Below are 25,509 nucleotides of genomic sequence, written 5' to 3' on the forward strand. Positions count from 1 at the left end.
TTGCGAAGTGAGGTGACCCAGGGAAAACCCAAGCTCCAAGGACAGATGGTCTGCCTCCCCACCCCTTGAGAGGAAGGGAGGAACACACTGTGACCCCTGTGCAGGCTCAGAAGCAGTGGCTTCGAATACTTGGAGAGCTGAGACCTTCCTTGTCAGTTTCTTTCCAAAACTGCAAATTGCCTAGTCGGCATTATAGATTAACAGCCTGAAATGTCTGAGGCTGTACAGGTTAACTCTTTAGAGAACACTGCCGGGAAACGGCTGCCTCTAGCCAGCAGATGACTCCATTTCTTTGTGTGACCCCAGCCGCCTAGCAGACGGCTCAACCCTGGCTCCTAAGGCTTCAGCCTGGGGTGCATTTGGGAACCTAGGAGGGTTTACGGGAGGGTGCTGTGAACATCAGCCACACAGTTACTGAGCTAGGGCTGGGAGGGAAGGGGGAGAGAAAGCGCTGGAGAGTCCAGGGGAGTTCTTGGCATGAGGAACAAGGAAGAAGTTTGAGGAAGAAAAGGGTAGAAAGAAGCACACAGTCCACACAGAAAGGTCAAGAAACTACTAGCTGGAAATCTCTCCTGCAGCCTTCCCTCTGTAGGTCACCCATAAGTGGAGAGACTCACATGGGCAGCCCCCAGCCCAGAGAAGTACCATCGCGCAGCAGCCTAGGTCTCCACACTCTGTCCTCCAGTATGTGCCCCCTCCCAGAGCAGAGCAATGAAGAAGAATGATGAAATGCTGGGCATGGATACTCGCACGCGCGCTCTCTCTCACACACACACACACTCACACACACACCCCCAGCACAGAGCCTAAAGGAGCTGAGTACACTGAACCTGCCAGACACTGCAAAACAGAGCACAGGGTGGGGGTGGGGGGGCACGAGAGAAAGAGAAAGGAAAAGGAGAAAGCGAGAGACAGAGCCAGGAAGAAAGAGAAGGTGGAGGGAGGGAGAGAGATGGACCATCAACAGAGCTGACCAGAGATGGGCAGCACCAATGTGCACACACATCAAGAAACGATTGTGCAAATATGAACACACAGTAATACTAACACAAGAAAAGAACGGGACACACAGAGACCAGGAGTCAGCCAACTTTCTGCAAAGGGCTAGACCATAAACATGTTAGGCTTTGCAGACCATAACGTCTCTACTGTAACGACTCAGCTCCACTGCTGTAGTGCAAAAGCAGCCACAGACAAAGTGTAAACAAATAAGCATGGCTGTGCTCCAATACTCCAATATGACTTCATGGATGCTGAAATTTGACTGTCCTAATAATTTTCACAAGTCATGAAATACTATTCTTTGGATTTTTTTCTCAGCTGTTTAAAAATGTGAACCATTCTTAGCTCCTGGGCCACAGTTCACTGACCCCTAATACACGAGAGGCAGATAAATAGAGGCAGGCAGGCAGGTATACGCCAAGACAGGCAGAGACAGGCTACAGGTGACGCCGGCAGGGAGACCCAGACGAGGCAGGCAGAGGCAGGTAGATTCAGGGAGACCCACATCCACAAAAATTCCCCTTCCAACACACAGATATTGACTGACACACAGAGACACAGTCACAGACAAACATGGACATGGACACAGGCAGTCTTAGACACAGATACTCAGGAACATATACACACAGTCCCATACATGGAGACATGGACAGGACCAAAGCACACATGGACTGACATGCACCCAGAATCAGAGAGAGACATAGACAGACACACTGGAACAGACTCTTCATGGAGACACATGAATCCCTCAAAGAAACGCCTACACCCAAGGCTAGAAAGAGACACAGACACAGCACACAGAAATATGTGGACACATATACATGGACAGACATGTACGGGTACACCAGAAGACCCTTAGATACATACAGACCTTCACACTCAGACACAGATAGACACCCGGACATACACAGACAACCAGAGACAAAGAGGCACACGCAGAGATGGAACCCACAGACAGGTACGGATGTAAGGAACAGCTATGCTATGGGCTTGGGTGGCGCAGGCAGTTGAGCGTCTGACTCCTTGTTTTGACTCAGGGTCCTGGGATCGAGCTCCGAGTTGGGTTCCCCACTCAGAAGGGAGTCTGCTTGTCTCCTCCCTCTCTGCCCCTTCTCCCTCTCACACTCTCTCTATCAAATAAATAAATCTAAAAAAAAAAAAAAAAATAGCCAGACATGGTTACACAACTATGTAAATATATGCCACCGAATCGTATACTGAAAAATGGTTAAGATGACAAATTTTGTTACATATATATTTTACCACAATTTACTAAAAGAAAAAAGTCACACAAACATACAAACAGATCTACGTAAACACACCCAGGCAGACACACATATTCCCCAGACCAACACACCCCACACCTCAAATGCTGTGACAGATAGCACATGGACACACAGAGACAGGGAGATGGGAAACGAAAGGAATGGAAGATAGAAGTGTGCACATTCACACCATTACAACGTGTGAGAGGAAGGCCTGAGCAGAGTGTATAAGGCAGCACAAGAAGCAGCAGGACAAGCCTGAAGGACGTGTGGAGAGAAACTAAAAGGGAGAGTAAAAGACAAGGCCTCGCCTTTACATGGACACATGCCCACACTTGACACACACCCATACAGGCAGCCACAGAGACCGTAGACATGAACAGCGTGACGTGAGAACGAGAGCAAGAACAAAGATCAAAACAAAGCAAGCTAGAGAGAAGAGCTAGACTAGACTTCTCTAGAGTCTAGACTTCTCTAGACTGAGAAGAGGAGGAACAGATAGGACAACAGGGGAAAACAGCCTCAGGTATCACGGGACAAGGAAGGTGTTCAAGGAAGTGAAAAAGCAAAGCTCAAGTGAGGAAGGAAGAGAGGAACAAGCAGGCGGTGGGTGGAAAGAAACAGGACCAGGAGGGTAGCCGTGGGAGCACAAGTGGGCCAAGGCCAGCAGGGCCAAAGGAATAAGCAGGCCGACTCACTGTGAGGGAAGGTCCAGGGACGTGGGTGGAGGATTCCAGGTGTCTGGGTAGCCGAGCATCCAGTCTGACCAGACTTTCACACTGGGGAGCAGTTCCTTCAGGTCCGGGACGAAGGAAGACACCTTGATGTCATCTTGGTCATCCTCATCCTCAGGAGAGGACAACTGAGCTGCAGAGGCAAAGGGTGAGAACTGGGCCTAGGTCTGCTGTGGCCCACCAGTGAGGCCTGGGGCGCTGGGACGGCAGCAAGCTCTTAGGGAAGGGAGACCAAGTCCACAGGAAAGCTGGGCCCAGAAGCGGAGGACAAGTGCCAGCAGCACCTAAGAGGATTCTGAAAAGCAGGACAAAGAGAGAACCAGTACACTGAGTCTGCCCCTGCAGACAGCTGTTTCTGCTCCACCTGTGGCCTGCTGAAGTCGCCACTCCGGCCTCTAGCCCCCACCCCACCACCCCCATTTAGCTTTCCTTCAGCACAGCACTGAGATGGCACCAGATTTCCTGCCAAAACTGTGTAACCTGAGTCTGACCATGAGAAAATATCTGAGAAACTCAGACTGGGGGATATCTGAAAAATAAGTGGCCTGTACGCTTCAAAAATATCAAGGTCAGGAAAGACATAGAAAGACTTCAGAAAACCATTCAATGCCAGACTGCAGGAAAACTTAAGGGACACAGCATCTAAATTGCAATATGTGAACCTGGGGTGGGTCCTGGACCAGGTCCTAGACCAGAAAATGATTTTTTTTCAGGACAACTGGTACAAACTCAATAAAGTCTGCAGACTTAACAACAGTATTGTATCAGTGTTGGCTTCCTGATTTTGATAACTGCACTGTCATGTAAGGGAACGTCCTTGTTATTCGGAAATGCTCAGTCAACCATTTGGGGGTAAAGGGCTACCACATCTACAACTTACAATCAAATAGTTCAGAACAAAAATAATAAGCATCCGTGTGTGTATATAAAAAGAGAAAGAACTTAAAGCAATTATGGTAAAATGTTAACAAATGGGGACTCTGGGTGAAGGGTATGTAAAAGTTCTTTGTATAATTCTTGCAACTTTTCTAAAAATCATTTGAAATTGCTTCAAAATAAAGTTACCTCGACCCTCCCTCCCAAAAAAGGCAGCTCCAGAGTCTGGAGGCATTCACAAAATTGAAGTGGCAGGGGGACAGGAGAGGGGCCTCAATACTCACCAAAACTGATCCAGGAGCTGAGAGAAAGAGGCAATCTTCAGCCCTACCTTACATGGCTCAGCAGGCAGGCTTAGATTTCTAAGGGCAACCTTCATGCATATGGGGACACTGATCAACTCAAGGGTTAAAAACAGCCTGTGCTCTGGTTCAGTGAGTCGTCCAAGGTGGCTGGTCCACAGTGGTTACAACACCCACCAGTACCAGACAAAGAGGGACACAGAGATAGAGCAGGGAAACCAAAACATCAATAATGAACAAAAACGGAAATGCTCTTTGCTGGTTTTCTAATGTTGCAGGAACCCGCAGCAGCTCGTAGGTACAGTGAAAATCTTAACTACTAGAGAACAGGGGGAGGGGATAGTTCCCCAAGGACAGAGGGCTACAGAGGTAAAGGGAAAGCAAAAGGAGGTGGGGCTCGTTAGGTGGGCAGAAGGAAAAGGGGTTACTTGAGCAAGAGTATCAAGTAGAGGGAGGAGATGCTGAGAAGGCAGGGTGGCCTCCTGAGCTGGTCTGCACAGGGCCCCGGCAGGAGAAAGGCCATCAGTCAGGGGGGTCCCTCCTCTGCTTACCTTTGGCAGACTCCTTGAGCAAGTAGGTGCAGCGCCGCACCAGGAGAGAAAACATGGCCAAGCCCAACGCTGCGGCTTGCTCCTGGATCACAGAGCGACACTCCTCGGAGAAGCAGTCTGAGGAGAGACAAATGAAACTCCATCAGTGCCCGGGGGGGGGGGGGGGGGGGGGGTCAAGGGCTACTCTTCTCCAGCTTACTAGGTGCACTTCCTTAGTCTTGTCACTGAGCTCCCTTTCCTCATCTAAGACTGGTGGTAGTAGTATTTCCTCTCTCAAAGCACCGCCATAGGCTAAGTAAAATAGTGCACATGAAGCATTTACCACAATGGCTGGTCTATGGGTAAGCACTTGATAACATTATGACAGGAATCTCCTGTGTAAATTCAGCATTGCTTCCCCAGGACCAGGTACCCCAAGGTGGACAGTTTGGGCTAGAGCTACAGACTTTCTGTATTTAGTTGGCTACTAATAATGGGAAGCTATAGTAACAAGTCATATTTAATTCACTCAGTTTCTCTCACATAGCACTAGGAGTACATATATTAATTAAGATCACAAAAAATACAAATTTATCTTCTTGAATCACTAACCTTTGGTTCCATCCTTACCTTCCGTCACTCCTCCACTTACAAATAACCTGTTTTCGCTGAATGAGTTAATTTTACATGGGAAAATGGGCATATGATAAGCACTTAACCAGTGGTACTTTTTATTTCACAAATTCTTTCCCCCAGGGCTGAGAAAGAAATCTGGCTCCCAATACCAGCACCCTCTCCCCCTCACTTTCTCAGCCTGGCTGACTTCCTTCTGGCTGCGGGTCAGCGAAAGGAGCCACCTTGGTGGTGGCCAGGAGCTACAATATACACTCTCAAAACGCTATCTGTACCTACTCCTTGTCAGTGGCCCGCCCTGATGGCCACTTAATCCAGACTTGAGAGGAATCAGTGACAAACAGAAGGCAGCCATCCAACTGCAGCCTCAGAGGAGGAGACACCCAATACGCACAGGAGATGGAATGAGGCGCCCGCTCACTTGCTCTGGCATCCGCTAATCTGTTCATTCTCTCTGTAACACAGGAGAATGCTCAGAATCCCCAAGTGTTAAAAGGAATATTAGCCACCACATGTTTGATCTCTGTGCCTGCCTGCACATTAACCTCAATAGCCAGAGGAAAGCCTTCTTGCCTCCCTCCTCATTGACACTAGTCTTGTCAATGGGGCCTAACTGAAGTCTTTACTCCAGGAGATGCTACACAACCACAGTTATTCCTAACCGCCTTGGCCACAGGAGCAAACATGATTGGAGTATACAGAGCCAGGCCCAAACCACTTTAGAGAGCCCTGGGAGTGAGAAGGAACAGGCTGCTGCTCAGAAGGTCGCATCATATGAATAGCATCAGTGTAGCAAAGTATTCGTCTGTTGTGGCTTTCCTGCCACCCTTCCAGATGCCCACTGGTCCCAAATGTCACCCTCTAACTTTCCAACTCAACTGTAGCAGGCAGTAAGAACGTGGTAACAATCCATGTGATTAGAATAGGTCACCACTCTCATTCTTCTTCTGGTAAGGCCCCCTAAACCTCCGCTAGAGAAACCAGGATACTGGCAACCAAGAATCAAGAAGGGAAAGGGTAGAAAGCAGGCAAGGGGAAGATGTATATGCCATCCTAAGAAAAATGGCAGCTTCTCCCTTCTATCTCTTACTTTGGGCACGATCACTGTCTGTACTGCCCCAGCTCAGCCCAGGCCCCTGCCAAACACTGCCAGCAGGCTGCCTCTAATTAGCAACAAGGCCAGCCCAGAATGGGGGCGTAAGTCCAGAACAGAGGAAGCTAGAGTAGTATAACAGAGGCCACATCCTGGGAGTTGACATTAGTGACCCCTTAACAACTGGGCACCTTAGGCATAAGTTACCTGCACATAGAAGGCCCCGAAGAGGCACAGAAGGGGGTGTCTTAGCTCGAAGAGACTGGAATTTTGAGAAGCCCAAGACTACAATAAGATACTCTCATTAACCTGGATAAGGATAAGAGGGGACAAAGGAAGATTACTTTCACCAAGCCCATTTCTATTTTTATGACAAATGGCAATCACAGGCTAGGCTATTCCTCAGAGGGAAATGTTGTGACTAGGGCTCAAGCGGGAGAATGAACTGCTTAAAAACAATGATACTTGGGGCCTCTGGGGAGTCAAAGTTGACCTTCTTTCTTTCTGAGATTTTATTTGGGCGTCTGAGTGGCTCAATCGGGTAAGCATCTGTCTTTCAGCTCATGTCTGCCTCAGGCACCAAGTTGGGTTCCCTGCTCAGTGGGGAGCCTGCTTCTCCCCACTGAAGCTCCCCCTGCTTGTGCTAAGAAATAAATAAAATCTTTTTTTAAAAATTAAAATTTTAGGGGCACCTGGGTAGCTCAGTGGGTTAAGCATCTGCCTTTGGCTAAAGTCATGATCCCAGGGTCCTGGGATCGAGTCCTGCATCTGGCTTCTTGCTCAGCAGGGAACCTGCTTCACCATCTGCCTACCTCTCTCTCTCTCTCTGACAAATAAGTAAATAAAATATTTTTAAAAATAAATAAAAAATTAAGATTTTATTATTTGAGAGAAAGAGAGAGAGAGAGAGAGAGACAAAGAGAGGGAGGGCAGGGAAGGGCAGAGGGAAAGGGAGTCCCAAGTAGACTCCACACTGAGCATGGACCCTGACACAGGGTTTGATCCCACGACCCTGAGATCATGACCTGAGCCCAAACCAAGAGTCAGATGCTTAACCAACCTCACTATCCAGCCCCCCTGCAGGGTGGCTTCTTTTTTAAGCCTCCTGCAATAAGGTCTAGGGATCAGGAAGGGTAGAAACAACAGCCTCTTTGCTGTAAGTGTGGAAGAGCTCAACTACCTCTCAGAGCAGCAGCTGAAAAGGCAGCTTCATGATGCTCTAGTGTTAGCCACGGAGCCTCAAATCTTCATTCACCTCTTCCCGCCTCTCCATAAAGGGCCTGAGAGTACTCCCCTGAAATGGTCTGCGGGAGGGACAAACCACTAAGCTATTCTGCTCTGATCAAGCAGGCGGTGGTGATATCACTGCAATATGGGGTCAGAATGCCTGGGTCTCAGTGAGCCTTCTGACCACATCACAGAGAATACTTTCTGGAAGGGCTCCCCCCGCAATGGTTCGGTGGTACACAAACATGTACTGAGCACCTACAGTATTCTTCACCCTGTGCTGGGTATTATGGAGAACACAGCTACAAATAAAACAGAGTCCCTGCAACCTCAGGACCTTACAATTGGGTGAAAAAAAACCTGCTATTTACCCAAGTAACCATCGCAACTCAGACCCAGAGCCTCCAGTGAGAACTATATTAAGTGCTATGGCATCTTCAGAGATACTCTTCGCCTTGAGCAGGCTTCTGTAGGCTAGCAGCCATAAGATGCCACTCCTTGGGAGGTATCCATTCTCATACAAGTGAGGAGGAAAACAGCATCCAGATTCCCAGAGTCCACCCACTTTGGAGGTAGAGCTAGGAAACTGGCCCTAGTCTGACAAATGCCCATATATATCCCTAGAGTTGGGCTGGGTCAGACCAACAAATGATGTGGGGTGGGGAAGGAAAAAGCATTGTTTGCCTTGGTATTTGCCTGGGTTCCTCTGGCTTTGTGTCAGGTAGCGGGAGCCTGACATGAGCTGAGGAACTCATTAACACTGTGAAATAGCCTTTCCCCTTCTTTCCAAAAGCAGGCTCGCTCAAGGGTTTAGGTGGACAGTTTTGGCTAAGCAAGTCAGACGGAAATATTTCTTACCAAGAAAGTCACCTGAGGTCTGAACTTGATTCTGCCCTTTCCCACATGTTCTCAGATGGGCAGATGACCAGAGCTCCCACTATTCCTGTGCCCAAATACCTGCACAGGCAGAAATAGTCTTCTCACTCCCATGTAACAGGGAGACTCTCTCATTTTTCTGAGAACATATTCATGGAAAACATAAACCAACTGTCGTCAAAGTTGTATGAAATCAGGAAATGGAGCGGCCGGGAGAAGGCTGCCATGTGGCCGGATGTTATGTATTTCTAATTAGTGCTATACATCTTTCAACAGCAAGTGTCCTTCTGCTGGGAAACACAACACACTGCCCTTGTTATTGTAACTGTCAGAGAAGTGCTTAAACAGATAATCTCCAGGAAAAGTGATAAACACGTCCCCTCTCCCACCCGTGTGTGTGCAACGGTGCTGCCAAAGCAAAGCTGTGCTTGACGGCTCCAGGATGGCAAAGCATCCTCCTGCAGGAAATGGGAATGAGGCAGAAGGAAGGGGAGAGGGAAGGGGAGGGGAGGAGGGCCCACCTGCCTGGACCCTCTGTGCCCAGCCAAGGGACAGCAGTTCAGAACTATCGCTTCTGATCAGCTCCTGTGTCAGGGAGAGCACTGGAGGCAACCAGTACCATTAAGTATATGTGCTGCCGAAGTGAGCACACCAGTACCCGTAAGGATGAGGTGTGGCTGGTCACAGAAAAATCTGGCAGCAAGGAAATAAGCAGAGCTTCCCTGATGCACACAGCCAGCTTCCTGGCAAGGGGATGACAAGAGTGCCGAAGGGGAGACACAGGACAGATGACACAGAAGTCTGGTACCCTGACGGGAGCAGAGGGATTCAGAAGCCACTGGGGTCCACTAGCCATTCCAGGAGAGAGAACCAACTATTTGCTCAGCTGCTTCACTAATAGCTGGAGAAAAATGCAGGCAAGACCACTTTATTCACTGACTCCCTCCCCACTGGCTCCTCCCAAAGACAGGAAATGAATGGTCAGTCACCTCCAAACTAACACCACCTGGAGGCGATTTGTTGGCTCTTATCTTTCAGACATAGGGCTGCTTTTCTCATGAGTCAGTCACCAGTCAGACACAGGGCTGGCACAGTTCCTGAGCAGCCCACCAAAACCTCCTTGTCTGCAGGAAGTGGGCAGTGAGAGCATCTTTTGACGGCTGCTGTTTGGGCTACAGAGTTCCCTGTGGCAGTTGCTGACTGAAGGAGGGGTGGAAGAGGCAGTCATTGTATAGAAACCAGATAAAAGCCCAGAGCAAAAGCAGAGCTCTCCAGGCCATCAGGGCATCGTTTTATTCCCTGAGAAGTAAAATGAATGAGTGAGGGAAACCAGGCACCAATAGACCAAGCAAATTATTCATGCATAATGGTAGAACACAAGTTGATCCAAGGCTGGCCATGAACAACACATTCCCAAATGGTATAGTCGCAACAAAACCAAGGAACACGGAAGGTAGTGTTTCCTCCCCAAGGGCCCCTACTGTCATGCCTGCTATTCCTTTTTGTAGGATTGTAAAACTGACTTTTTTTGGTGGGCAGATGTGAGGGCAAAGAAAATCCCAACCTAACAAAATGACCTCTCCTGGGATATCTGGGTGGCTCAGTTGGTTAAGTGGCTGCCTTTGGCTCAGGTCATGATCCCAACATCCTGGGATCAAGTCCCACATCTGGCTCCTTGCTCAGTGGGGAGCCTGCTTCTCCCTCTCCCTCTTCCTGCCTGGGTTCTCTCTCTCTCTCTGACAAATAAATAAATAAATAACTTTTTAAAAAAATGACATCTTCCATTAGTTACAAAGTTATTTATTCAGCCAAGTGGTGGAGGATATGAAGGAAAATAAGATCCATCCATAAGAAGATGATAATCTAATGAGGAAGACAGGAAGAATACACAGACTCAAATAACTATAATTCAGGGAAGATGGAAGTAAGATGCCTTCTTTCACCAGAGGGAAAGAAAATCATCTCCAGCTATGGGATAGCCGAGAAGGTTGCATGGAAGAAAGCATTTCTGAGCAAGGCTGCAAAAAATGAACAAAGCTGGAACGGGCAGGACGAAGGAGAGACTGCGTGTTGCTAAGGAGGCACGAAGATCAGGGCATACCAGGTACCCTCCCACATGGCAAGCGAGGGACTCAAGAGTTGCCACCGTTCAGAGACCACAAAGCACCAGGCCTGTGAGGCCACAGCAAGGAATGCAGACCTAAGTTGGCACGGGGTGAGGAGGGCACCTGCTCAAGGTTTCCAAATGAACCACAGGTGAGTGTTTTATGATGATTAATCTAGCTAAACCATTTAGAATGGATTAGGGTAGCTGGAATAATATAAAAGGAATGGAGACTTGTTGGGAAGCCAAGAAGGCATGAACTTGTTTGAACTGAGAGAAATTATGTGTAGTGTACTTTGTAAACTATAACGCCAAGTAAATGTAACATCTTTCTTATAGGAGCTAGAAGAGGGAACAGACAGGAGTGTATGGATGTGAGAAATGCTGCCAAAGGAAAATCAAGAACGATGGAAATGATGTGTGGGAGGGAAGGGACTCAATGGAAGGGGCCAAAGACGCTTACTAATAATCTCGGCAGGTTCCAGAGGATCCTGAGACCTCAAAAAGGATAACACCTACCAAAGGAGGTCCAGGAAAGGGGCAGAAGTTTGGGATTGCAGAACACCTGGAGAGAGGGAGGTATGCATCAAGGAGTCCCCAGGCTCCCACCCACTTGGCTCTGAGCCAGTCCTGTTTTCCAGAACAAAGACACTTCAGGGGGTCAGAAATACTTGAGGAAGACCTTGCAGAAGGAGGCCTGGGGAAGTCTGAACTGGCTCTCCCTGTGGAAGCCATTAGATATTCAGCACTTCATTTGTTTCCAATTCTTGTATGAGTGCAGCTCCAGGCTGTGGGGTGAGAGGCTCCTCTCTGACGTAATCAGGAAGCAGCTGCAAAATTAAGGAATCCCTCATGACATCATAAAAAGGGTCGATGGTTTACTGGGGAAAGTATAAAAATTAATTACATATTCCCACATGAATCCCTTCCTCTAAATCTGTACACACTCCTTCCCACCCCCACACATTCTCTCATCAACAACATCCCAAAGCCACCTCACTGATCAGGGTACAAAAGGGCAAACAAAACCCAGGAAGACAAAGTTCTTTGGTGTACCCACTGTTTGCCCCATACATTTGGAACTTAACAAGTGATAGCTTGTCCTGGAATTTTTATACATATAGCATGCTTCCCCAACAAAATTATAAGCCCCCTGAGGACAAGAGCTATGTCAAGACTTCACATCCTTGAAAATTAGCACCATGACGGGGTTCAGGACATGTGTGCTGTTCACAATAGTAGGTACACTATGCCTCTCATTTGTGAATCCTTATCATAAACAACATGATTCCACTGTGGCCTGAAATAATAAGTAAGATACACTGAGACCTGTGTTAGGCATAAAGACTGTGTGTACGTGTGTAAAATCTCAAAACTTCACATAAGATTTGCACAAGAGGTATTATTTTCCCTCTCTGACAGTTGAGGAAACAGAGCCAGAGAAGTTAAATGACTTGCCCAAGGTTACAACGCCATTAAGTGTCAGCACTGGGATTTGAATTCAAGTCTGTCTGCTCTTGTACATACACTGTTTCCATACTTGATTGTCACATGCCTGTGATTCAAGCTGCAAGCCCCAAATCTTCCTCTCTCTTTTCTGTGAATATGAAAACTTTAGAATCTCCGTAGTTCTGCACAAAAAGCTCTAAGGTAACAACTATGTGGAATCTAAAATAAAAACAATATACCGTTTTAGGGTGCTTGGGTGGCTCGGTCGGTTAAAAGTCTGCCTTTGGCTCAGGTCATAATCCCAGGATCCTGGGATGGAGCCCAATGTCGGGCTCCCTGCTTATCTGGGAGTCTGCTTCTCCTTCACCCTCTGCCCCTCCTGCGCACCCCCCCAACTTATGAGCACACACTCTCTCTCTCAAGAAATAAAATAAATAATAATAAAAACACCATACCACTTATAATAACACCAAAGAAAACAAAATACTTACATATGAAGTATTAGCTATTTTATTTTTTTATTTTTTTTTTAAAGATTTTTATTTATTTATTTGACAGAGAGAGAGATCACAAGTAGGCAGAGAAGCAGGCAGAGAGAGAGAGAGGAGGAAGCAGGCTCCCTGCCCAGCAGAGAGCCCGATGCGGGACTCGATCCCAGGACCCTGAGATCATGACCTGAGCCGAAGGCAGAGGCTTAACCCACTGAGCCACCCAGGCGCCCGAAGTATTAGCTATTTTAAATATTAAATCTAACAAAATATGTACAGCATCTCTATGTTGAAAATTACAAAATACTGATGAAGGAAATCAAAGAAGACCTAAATAACTGGAGAGATTTACCCTGCTTGTACGCTGGAAGACACAACATTGCAGAGATGTCAATTCTCAACCACACAGATCTATACGTTCAATGCAAATACCATTAAAATCTCAGCCAAGTTTCTTGTAGATACAGACAAGCTTATTCTAAAATTTACATGGAAAGGCAAAGGGCCTAGGATGGTTAAAACCACTCTGAAAAAGAACGAAGTAGGAGTAATCGTTCTTCCCCGTATTAATTAAGTCAAAGAAAGGAGAGCCTTTTCAACGAATGGTGCTAGAACAATTAGACATCCACAGGCCAAAAAGTGAAGCCTGACCTAAGTCTCACATCTTATGCAAAAATTAAGTGACAATGGATCAAAGACTTAGATATAAAAACATAGGACCATAAAATTTTTAGAAAAAAAAAAAAAAAATGAAGAAAATCCTCAGGACCTAGGACCAAGAGAATATTTGGACTTACTGCCAAAAGCACAATCTACAAAAAGTTAAATTGAGATACAGAACCTCATAAAAATTGAACACTTTTGTTCTGCAAAAAACGGTAAGAGGATGAAAAGGCAAATTACAGACTGGTACAATATATCTATAAACTACAAAAGACAGGCATCTAGATGATATAAAAAACTCTCAAAACTCAACGGTGAGAAAACAATGTAATTAGAAAATGGACAAAAGATACAAGCAAACATTTCACCAAAAAAGGGTATACAGATGAAATGTAAGCACATGAAAAGATGTCCAATATTGTTAGTCACCAGGAAAGTAACACCTAAAAGTACAACAAGGTATCACTACACATCTACCAGAATGGCTAAAATACCGAATAGTAATGATACCAGCAAGCTGGTGAGGATGCAGAGGAACGGGATTACACAACCTGAGCTGACTGGAAGGTAAAAATGGCACAACTATCTGGAAAATAGTTTGGCGGTATCTTCTAAACCTAAAAATGTACTTATGATATGATTCAGCAATTATCTTGGGCATTTATCACATGAAATGAAAACTTATGTTTGCACAAAAGTCTGTACACAAATGTTCATGGCAGCTTTATTCATAACAGCCTAAACTGGAAACAACCCAAATGTCCTTCAATGGATGAACAGTTAGACAGTGAATATCCAGAGCACAGAATACTACTCAGCCATAAAAAGAAAAGTGATATGTACAATAACCTCAATAAACCATCAGGGAATTAAGTGGAGCCAAAAAGCCAATTTTAAGAGGTTACATACTATACGATCCCATTTATAGAATATTCTTGAAACAAAGTGATTATAGAGACAGAGCACAGGGGTTAAGATTTGGGGAGAGATGGGGACACGGTATTTCTAAAGAGGTAGCCATAGGAAGCTCTGCAGTGATGGGACAATTCTGCACCTTGACCGTGTGCAGTTATAGGAAGCTACCTGTGTGATAAAATTGCACAGAACTATATATACATATGTGCAACTGGCAAATATATACCTGTATGAATGTGTGACTGGTGAAATGAGTAAGGTCTGTGGACTGTACCAATGTCCATTTCATGGGATCGATATTGTGCTAAAGTCAAAGATGCTAACATTAGGGAAGGAGGGATGAAGGGGACACAGGACTTCTCTCTACATTTTTTTTTTTTTACAAAGTCCTGTGAATCTATAATTATTTCAAAATATAAAATTTAAAACCACTAAGCAGATCCCCCAAAAGATCTAAGATTCCAGAAACATTTTTCTTTTACAAAGAACAGGGCTTCTTAGACATTTGGGGGACATTTTCCCAATCAGCAGATTACTCTGCACAGACGCTGCATGCAGCCCCTCATTTGCATCTTGTGCTGCCGGGCCTGAGCTACTGGGGGCTACTGTGGCTCTTTACCTGGACTGAGCAAGAAACTGCCAGGGGCAACCAAAAGGAAAATAAGAAAAAAGACGGAAAAGTTCACTGAAGACAGAACTTCTATCTACAGACTAAGGAGTAAAGCAAGAGAACTTCATCATCGGATCAGTAAAATCCGTGTCAAGAAGCACGGACTGGAGGTGATGAGGAAGTGAAGAAAGATGACAAGAACAACAAATTGCAGAAGCTAAGTGAGCTGTTTAAACATGTTCTTGCTGCTCAAAAAAATAAGGAAAAGTATAAATCTCAAATCGGTGGTATGTGTAATTCACCATCAAGGACAGTCGGGGGGAAAATGTTACTTAAAACATGTTGCTTAGTGCTGTTTTCTTCGTAAGCGAAACTGCTTATGCATTTTCAGCGTGCAATGCTTTGGACCATTAATTAGATGGATATTAAGTTTTCTTTTAATTGGCAGTATTAGCCTCAATACCATGTGAAACTATATTTGTCAATAAATCTGTAGACCAAACTGGAAAAAAAAAAAAAAACCTTCATCAAAAAAAACACATACACACATATACTTGTCTCCAAAAGACAAAAATGAAAAGAGAACCCACAGAGAAAATTTTCTTCCTGGGAGAAAATATTTGCAAAATACCTATCTGACAAAGGACTCATATCTAAGAACTCTTTCAACTTAATAGAACAGAAAAATGAGCAAAGAAGATATATGGATGGCAAATATGTGTGTGCTCAACATGCACTTCTTATAAAATGCTCAACACTATCAAACCTTAGGGAAATCAAAACCACAATAAAACTCCATACCCACTAGGATGGCTGTACCCAAAAAGAGAACAAGTGTTGCTGAGCACATGGAGTATAGGGAACTCTCACACACTGCTTTGGGAATATAAAATGATACAGCCACTTTGAAAAGGAAGTGGGAAGTTTCTTAAAACCAAAGTTAAAACACTCATTTACCAAGTGACCTGGCTATACCACTCCTAGGAATTTGCGTAAAAGCAGTGAAAGCATATGTCCACAAAAAGATTTACACTTGAATGTTTGCAGCAGTTTTATTCCAAAACAGTGTGACCCTGAAAATACCCAAACGTCCATCAACAAGAGAATGGATAAACAAATTGTGGTATATCCATACAATGGAAGACTACTCAGCAACAAAAAGGAACAAACAACTGAATCATTCAACAGCAAGTATAAATCATTACTGTGAAATAAAGAAGACAGGCCAAAAGACAGAGAGAGACAGAGAGAAAGGAAATACTGTCAAATTCTAGAAAATACAAACTCTTTTATAGTGACAGAAAGCAGATCTGTGGTTGCCTGGGGATTGGGAGGTAAGGTTAGGGAAGAATGGATTACCAAGAGGCACAAGTAAACTTTTCTGAGTGAAGGGTATGTTCACTATCTTGACTGTGATGATGGTTTCGCAAATGTATACATATGTCAAATTCAACAAACTGTACAGTCTACATATGTATAGTATGATGTACATCAATCAGATCTCAATAAAACTGTTAAAAGATTTTTTTTTAAATAACAAAATGCCATTAAGAGGCCATTAGGCGGACTCATCATTTAAGATTTTAAGAAATCATAACTTAGAAGCTGATTTGATAAAGCTGGACATCTACTGAGTGCGTAATACACAATTTGACACTCGGGAAAACCTTGCAAACTGGCACCGATATTTGCAGTTTACAGACAAGGAAACTAAGCCTCAGAGAGGGTAAGTTAACTTTCTTCATCAAGGTCACACAGCTGATAAATGGCTGGGCAAAGATTTCAAACATGTGATGTGGTTGATTCTAAAGCTTATTATACCATTACAACACAACTGCTACCTTCTGAAAGTGACAAAATGATTTCCACAAGTGCTAGGCCTTCTCCAAACGACAGCCTGGCTTACCCTCCTCCTTTATATGAAGCTCTATGGCCAAGAAGTGTCCTGGGGACTCTATCAAAACATCTTGGCAAGACAGACAACAAACCATTTCTACTCTCTATAAGGAGTAGAAATTTAGGAGTGCTTTCATTTTTTTCCAGAGAATACCCATTTTAGAAATGGTACACTATAGATTTCCTGGAAAAGGCAGGCAGGCAGGTAGGCAGGCAAGGAGGGAGGGCGGGGGGGGGGGGGGGCGGGCAGAGAAAGAGATAGAGGTAGTGGGGAGTGGAAAGAAAGAGAGAGAAAGGAGGAGGAGGAAGAGATAGAGGTAGTGGGGAGTGGAAAGAAAGAGAGAGAAAGGAGGAGGAGGAAGGAGCAGGCAACCAGTCAAAACACACTCTGGCCATTTCCACTTTAGTTGTGTCTCTGGATTGATATTTTTGTCACTCCGAATTTCCTGCCTGATCCAGGGTTATTCAAATACAAGTCCCCTTTTGGGCAAGAAGAGCTGCTGCAAGCGGAATGGCATGCTGGCACCAGCTAAGTCCCTCAAGGATGGGGCCTGGGAGAAGAGTGTCTGCCATTCTAGCATCTCATCTGGAAGATTTACAAGTAAATCTTGAAGGACAGAGTTTCTGCGTCTACACTGCTTACCAGAGGTTTTGTAAGGCTTGCTTCTCTCACAATATTTGGGGGGAACAAAGCAGAAGTGAAAAAGATTAGCAGCTTCTTAATTACATTAGGCAGGTAAGTGTCCCTGTGGAATTCTATTAAGAGAACTGGGGTATCTTGAGTCAGAAATTATGTAGGGTTCTGGAGGAAAAGAGAAGTGAAGTAGGCTTCCTAAAAAAGTCATACCCATGAGCCAATCTAGAAGGAAACTTTTGCTGTAGCAGTGAGAAGAAATTAATAATGCCACAACCCTTCTGACGGAGTAGACAGGTTTGGCAGCTGATTTAGAAAAACAGCTTGAAACCCATTTTTGTTGGTATGAAGCTTCCAGAGCACTTGGGGACTAATGTAAAAGTTAATGAGAGATAATGTCTGCAGACAACCTAATTCAGAGAAAGCTCCTTTGATATGGCAGGCAGAAGGTGGGGAAATGCTCAGCTTCCATTTTAACAGATTAACTCAATTTCTTTTTGTTTTATGGCTTCCTGAAGCATTTTTAAAAGAGTATGAGAGGGGCACCTGGGTGGCACAGTGGGTTAAGCCTCTGCCTTCAGCTCAGGTCATGATCTCAGGGTCCTGGGATCGAACCCCACATCAGGCTCCCTGCTTAGCAGGGAGCCTGCTTCCCCCTCTTTCTCTGTGCCTCCCTCTCTGCCTACTTGTGATCTCTGCCTGTCAAATAAATAAATAAAATCTTTAAAAAAAAAGAGCATGACAGAGTTTGCAAACAATGCCAAAATAAGACAATTCTGAGACAGGTAGGGCACAGAGGTACTCAGAAAAGGAAGGATCTCTTGGACTCCTTCTGAGAAGCTTCCAGAACCCAAAGATTTGAGCCATCAAACAAATCTTGAGGACTCAATATTAAAAAATGAGGCCAATGAGAAAACATAATTCTTGGGTGGATGCCTTGTGAATATCCAAATCTGCACATTCATCATACTCTACTCTAGCAGTTCACTCTAAAAAGTTCCTTAAAGGGTGCCTAGGTGGCTCAGTGGGTTAAAGTCTCTGCCTTCGGCTCAGGTCATGACCCAGGGTTCTGGGATTGAGCCCCACATCAGGCTCTCTGCTCAGCGGGGAGCCTGTTTCCTCCTCTCTCTCTCTGCTTGCCTCTCTGCCTACTTGTGATCTCTGTCTGTCAAATAAATAAATAAAATCTTTAAAAATAAAAATAAAAATAAAAAGTTCCTCAAAGCTTTATAATTCAAGATCAATGCCCAAAATAGATTGAGTAAGCAATGACTTCGTCCAACCTCCTCCTCTGTGGATCATACAGTTTTAAAGCAGAAAAGGGGTCAGCAGAATAATAGCTAAATAAAGCAGTTATGCCAAGGAAAGGTAGAGCTTGATGAAGGTGACTAGAAACCCAATGAGGCATCAGCTAGTCCTCTGACTTAGAAGCTCTAGAAATGACATCCCGTTTAGTAACAGCCATTCCAAATTAGTAATCAGTTGGCTAACCGGTTAATTTGTCAACAATATAAACTGACACCTATAAACATTATTTTAAACTAAATTTAATTATTTTGTTTATATTTATTCTTTTATACCTCATCCCACAAAAGACTTGTGAAAACTTAGGGCAAAATCACCTATAATTACGTAATGTTAAAGTAGATGTAGAAAATCAGGGGAAAGAAAAAGTAAAATACAAATATGTCAATCTGGTGCCATGAATAAACTTAAAATTTACCTCTGACTTTCCTGGCAGCCAAAGCAAAAATGGAAATACCAACAGTTGTCATTATTGGGAAAGAATAAATACATCTAAGTAATAACAAGAATTAGAATAAATATTTAGAATAAATATATCTAAATTATATTTAGATAGAATTAGAACTAGAATTAGAATAAATAATTAGAATAAATATATCTAAATAATAAATAAATAACTATAAATATACAGTTGTCATTATTGGGAAAGAATAAATTTATCAGTTACTCAGGAAAAACCAATCTTTTCTCAGCATTGAGTTCTCAAATCATTTTTTTAACACGGACTCTTTGCAAGGGATACTGTGTGAAAAAAATGAAAAATACTCTTGAAAGGTCTTTACAGCATTCAGCTTTATACTACATACTGTTAAAAGATACCCAAGAAAAATTATCCTAAAGCTATTTGTATGGTGAGACAAAACATGTAAGTATCACAATCTAACAATGTTTTTCCAAAAACACAGATATAGGAGTATTTTATACACTTACAGGTTAGGTATACAGTGCTTTAAGAAAATCTTTTTTTTTTTTTTAAGATTTTATTCATTTATTTTACAGGCAGAGATCACAAGTAGGCAGAGAGGCAGGCGGGGCCGGGCGGGGCGGGGGGGGGGGAGAGCAGTCTTCCTGCCGAGCAGAGAGCCCGATGTGGGGCTCGATCCCAGGACCCTGAGATCATGACCTGACGACCTGAGCCGAAGGCAGAGGCTTTAACCCACTGAGCCACTCAGGTGCCCCTAAGAAAATCTTTAAAACTAAGTTAAAGTAATAACTAAGTTAGGAGATGATGATTCTTATTTCAAAAGGATCCGTAAGGGTTTGTTTAAGCAACAGACGCCTGATGTTCAATGCATTTGTTTGCTCAACATTTAGTCTGTGACAGAAAGACTGTGAGAGTAAGAGAAACCCGAGTGCAAGTGCTACATGCAGTTGATGACTAAAGACTGAAGTATTCTAAAATCTTAAAGAAAAACCCTAGATGAGTGAGAAAGTAACATATGCTATCATATGCTCTAAGAGAGTCTTGTTTTAAAGGACCAAGTGACAATTCAAAATATATACGCTATTAAAAATAAGTGTATATATAACATAAATAAAAGCATAATTTATAATACAGATATATAATTATCTGTATTATAGGAGTATGTATATATATGTATATATTATATATGTATATACATATATACTTATGTGTATATATGTATATAACATAGATGTATAGATACTAATGGGAAATTGTCTTATCTGTAAAATTTAATTTCTGTACATTATGGGGATATTCCTAAAATAACGTTCAACAACAAGCTATGAAGTAAAGAGATTTAAAAGCCAAATTTAATATTTGAACACTGGTACAGAGAACAAAGCTCTATAATTCTGGGATTAGCATTCCCTGTCAAACAGTTTTTTGTTTTTTTTTTTTTTGGGAGAGGGGGAAGCAGTCTCCCTGCTGAGCAGAGAGCCCGATGTGGGGCTCGATCCCAAGACCCTGAGATCATGACCCGAGCTGAAGGCAGAGGCTTTAACCCACTGAGCCACCCAGGTGCCCCCTGTCAAACAGTTTTTAAGCACCAATTCAACTTCGTTTTCTTGTGAGATTTCCTATGTTTGGAGGACAGAATTGACCTGCTAGTTGAAAAGACCTAACAGATTTATTTATAGAGTACCACCTTACTTCTTAAAAAGGGCCTACTAAAGATTAGAGGAGAAATAAGTGAAATAGAGAATAGAAAAACAAATGAAAGGATTGACCAAACTAAGAGTTGTTTTACTAAAAAGATAAACAAAATGGAAAAACCATTAGCAGCCTAACCCAAGAAAAAATATAAAGGACCCAAATCAAAAATATCATAAGTGAAAAAGAGGCATGACATTGATACCACAGAAATTCAAAGGATTTTAAGAGATTATCTGCTAACAAACTGGACATCCTAGAAGAAATGGAAAAATTCTTAGAAACATACAGCTTACCAAGACCAAATCAGAAAGAGATAGAAAATCTGAATAGACTAATTACTAGCAAGGACACTGAATCAGTAATCAAAATCTCCCAGCAAAGATAAGTCCAGGAGCACATCACTTCACTGGTGAATTTTACCAAATGTTTTACAGAAATTATCACCAATCCTTGGAACAGTTTCAAAAAAAAAAAAAAACCCAAAAAACAAAAAACAAAGAGAAGGGAACACTTCCAAACCCATTTTACGATGCCTGCCTTATCCTGACACCAAAACCAGAAAAGAAAACTACAGGCCAATATCTCTAATGAATACAAATGCAAAAATTCTCAATAAAATACTAGTGAACCTAATTCAACAGCATACTAAGAGGATTATTCACCACGGTCAAGTGGGATTTATTCTTGGAATGCAAGGATGGTTCAATATAGGCAACTCAATCAATGTGATACATCACATTATTCGAATGAAAGAAAATAACCATATGATTATCTCAATAGATGCAGAAAAGGCACCCCAAAAATTCAATATTTAACCATGATAAAATTCTTAATAAATTAGGCATAGAATTCTGCAACATACTTCAACATAATAAAGGCCCTATAATGACAAGCCTACCACTCAAGGCTAAAAGGATGAAAGCTTTTCCTCTCAGATAAAAAACAAGACAACGGGGGGGGGGGGGGTGCGCCTCGGTGGCTCAGTGGGTTAAAGCCTCTGCCTTCAGCTCAGGTCATGATCCCAGGGTCCTGGGATTGAGCCCCACATTGGGCTCTCTGCTCAGCGGGGAGCCTGCTTCCTCCCCTCTCTCTGCCTGCCTCTCTGCCTACTTGTGATCTCTGTGTGTCAAATAAATAAATAAAATCTTTAAAATAAATAAATAAATAAATAAATAAATAAATAAATAGAACAAGACAATGGTGCCCCCTCACCCCCTTCTACTCAACTTAGTACTAAAAATCCTACCTAGAACAATTATGCAAGAAAAAGAAATTAAAAGTATCAGAATTGGAAAGGAAGAAGTAAAAATGTCGCTCTTTGGATTAAAGTAAAAGTGTCTCAAAATGGATTAAAGACTCCAAAAAATGGATTAAAGACTTAAATGTAAGCCCTGATACCATGAAACTCCTGGAAGAAAACACAGGAAAGGGGCACCTGGGTGGCTCAGTTGGTTAAAGCCTCTGCCTTTGGCTCAGGTCATGATCTCAGGGTCCTGGGATTGAGCCCCGCATCAGGCTCTCTGCTCTGCGGGGAGCCTGCTTCCTCCTCTCTCTCTGCCTATTGTGATTTCTCTCTGTCAAATAAATAAAATATTTAAAAACACACACACACACACACACACACACACAGGAAAAAAGCTCCTTGATGTGGGGCTTGGTAATAATTTTTTGGATATGACACCTAAAGCATAGCAACAAAAGCAAAAATAAACAATTACATAAAATTAAAAAGCTTCTGCATTGCCAAAGAAATCATTCACAAAGTGAAAAGACAACCAATGAAATGAAAAATAAAATTTGCAGACCATATATCTGATAAGGGATTAATACCCAAAACATAGAAAAAATTCATACAGAAATAAATGAATAAAACTTAAAAAATAAAATTAAAAACTCATACCTCCCAACAGCCAGAAAAAGAAAAAAAATATTAATGGACAAAGGCCCTAAATAGGTATTTCTCCAAAGAAGATACATGAAAGGTCAATAGGCACATGAAAAGATGCTCTACATCACTAGTCAGTAGGCAAATGCAAATTAAAACTACAATGAGGGGCGCCTGGGTGGTTCAGTTGCTAATCCTCTACTTTTGGAGCAGGGCATGATCCCAGGATCCTAGGATCGAGCCCCACATCGGGCTCCAGCCCCATATCGGGCTCCCTGCTTGCAGGGAAGCCTGCTTCTCCCTCTCCCACTCCCCCTGCTTGTGTTCCTTCCCTTGCTGTATCTCTCTCTGTCAAATAAATAAATAAAATCTTAAAAAAAAACAAACCCACAATGAGGTATCACCTCATGCCTGTCAGAATGGCCAATATCAAAAAGACCAGATGTAACAAATGCTGATGTGGATGTGGAAAAAAGGGAACCTTTATGCACTATTGGGTGGGATTATAAATTGGTGCAAACACTGTGGAAATCAGACTGGAAGATCCTTAAAAAATTTAAAGTAGAAGGGCACCTGGGTGGCTCAGTGGGTTAAAGCCTCTGCCTTCAGCTCAGGTCATGATCCAGGGTCCTGGGATTGAGCCCCACACCGTGCTCTCTGCTTGGCAGAGAGGGAGCTCCACCCTCTGCCTGCCTCTCTGCCTATTTGTGATCTCTGTCTGTCAAATAAACAAATAAAATCTTTAAAAAAAAAATTTGAAGTAGAACTACCATATGATCCAGCAATTCCACTTCTGGAAATATTGTATATCCATGGGTAATGAAAATACCAACTCAAAAAGATACCTGGACAGCGCCTGGGTGGCTCAGTTGGTTAAGCGACTGCCTTCAGCTCAGGTCATGAGTCCTGGAGTCCTGGGATCGAGTCCCACATCAGGCTCCCTGCTTGGCAGGGAGTCTGCTTCTCCCGCTGACCTCTCTCATGTTCTCTCTCTCAAATAAATAAATCTTTAAAAATTGAAAGAAAAAAAAAAAAAAAGATACCTGGATCCCCATGTTCGTAGCAGCATTATTTACAATAGTCAAAACATGGAACAACTGGGGCGCCTGGGTGGCTCAGTGGATTAAGCCGCTGCCTTCGGCTCAGGTCATGATCTCAGGGTCCTGGGATCGAGCCCCGCATCAGGCTCTCTGCTCCGCAGGGAGCCTGCTTCCTCCTCTCTCTCTGCCTGCCTCTCTGCCTACTTGTGATCTCTCTCTCTGTCAAATAAATAAATAAAATCTTTAATAAAAAAACAAAAAACAAAAAACAAAAAAAACATGGAAACAACCTAAGTGTCCATCAATGGATGAAAAAAGAAGTTGCAGTGTTTATGTGTATAAAATGGAATATTATTCAGCATAAGAAACTGGAAATAGGAAATCCTACCATTTGCAACATGGAGGGACCCAGAAAGACATTACGATAAATGGATCAGAGAAAGACAAATACTGTACAATTTCACTTATATGTGGAATCTTAAAAAAAAAAAAATACAAAAACAAAAAACAACAAACTCACAGAAAAAAAGATGAGACTTGCGGTTACCAGAAGAGATAAGGCTCTGGGGAGCAGGCCAGGGAGATAGAGATGGTAGTCAAAAGGTGAAAACTTTCAGTTTTAAGATAAATAAGTACTAGGGATGTTACATACAACCTGATGACTATAACTAACACTGCTGTATGATTTATAGGAAAGTTGTTAAGAGAATAAATCTTAACATTCTCATCACAAGGATACATTTATTTTTCTTTTATTCTTTTTTTCTTATGAGAAGAGATGGATGTTTGCTGAACCTATCGTGGTGATTTTTTCACAATGCCTGTAAATCAGACCATCACGCTGCACTGTATGCTTTAAACTAATGCAATGATGTTTATCGATTATTTCTCAGTAAAACTAGAAAAAAAAAATTACAAAGGGAGGGACACATCAAAAGACCGCGAATGAAAGGAGCCAAGAAGAAATGAAACGGCAAACCTGCTTCTGTGGCCCTAAATGGCCAATTCTCCTACCCTTACTCTCCAAAGCCCACTTCTCTCCTCCCTATTATTTAAGTCCTTTCTTCAAGTTCTTTCTCCCTCCAAGCCTCCTCCATCTTCTCTCTGGTTTTTTGTTACCACTCCTCCTCCCTCTCCCTGCAACACCTTGCTCAGCCTTGCTGTGCTCACAGTCCTGTGCGCACAAGGTAAGAGACAGCATCCTTCACGGGTTCTGTCCCAAATATCAACCTGCCTTCTCAGACCCACAAGTCCCAAAGATTAGGAACTAAATGGGAAATTCCACTAGAGGGAAATTCTGGAACTAAGAATCAAACTATGCAAACAAGAGTCTCCTTCAGAGCCCAGCTGAGATTCTGAAGACTGAAAACCAGCAGAAGGAGAGCACAGAGCAATTCATCTTCAACCAGCTGTCACTTGGGTGTTCTGAAGGTTAGGGCTAACTTGTAGGTATAGAAACCACTGCACCAGTCAGAGCCATGGAACCCACCCCCAAACATTCCCATCTGTCCTCAGAGTGTGCAGGTTATTCCTGACCTGCCCTGATCTTCCAGGAGAAGATTTCCACCCAGAGCACAGGCCCTCAATAAGCATATTTCTAGTCTTTCCCTGTCACCCCTCCTACCACCAGCGTCTCCCCTGCCATCTCTGTTTCCTCTCACATTGTCACCATATTCTCTCTTCACTCCACTCATTCCTCCTTTAGGCCAAGTCAGGAATCTAGAGAAATGCAATTCAGTTGGTTCTCAGGGTCAGAGGACATGCAGTCTGTCTCTGAATTAGCTTCCAATAAAGGGATCCTGGAGCCAGTTATGCATTCTGGTGTTTCTTATAAAGCTTTCCAAAAGAATAAAGGCAAGATGC

At 43.3% G+C, this 25,509-nt stretch overlaps 1 protein-coding gene across 4 annotated transcripts in view; it reads right to left on the bottom strand.

Annotated features, from left to right (window-relative positions):
- SMG6 (SMG6 nonsense mediated mRNA decay factor) overlaps positions 1 to 25,509 on the bottom strand; it is a 246,031-nt gene that overhangs the window by 131,503 nt on the left and 89,019 nt on the right. For 3 of the 4 annotated variants that reach the window (XM_045984066.1, XM_045984065.1, XM_045984067.1), the window contains 2 exons: positions 4,731 to 4,847; positions 2,966 to 3,134 (listed from right to left, as the gene is read on the bottom strand). In XM_045984066.1, the coding sequence (XP_045840022.1) occupies positions 2,966 to 3,134; positions 4,731 to 4,847 (286 nt within the window). Of the gene's footprint in view, positions 1 to 2,965; positions 3,135 to 4,730; positions 4,848 to 8,520; positions 8,580 to 25,509 lie in introns of those variants that run through there. The other variant, XM_045984068.1, reaches the window with a different exon arrangement.

Source organism: Meles meles, chromosome 18 (assembly GCF_922984935.1).
Source record: "Meles meles chromosome 18, mMelMel3.1 paternal haplotype, whole genome shotgun sequence".
In the NCBI taxonomy this organism is placed as follows: Eukaryota; Metazoa; Chordata; class Mammalia; order Carnivora; family Mustelidae; genus Meles; species Meles meles.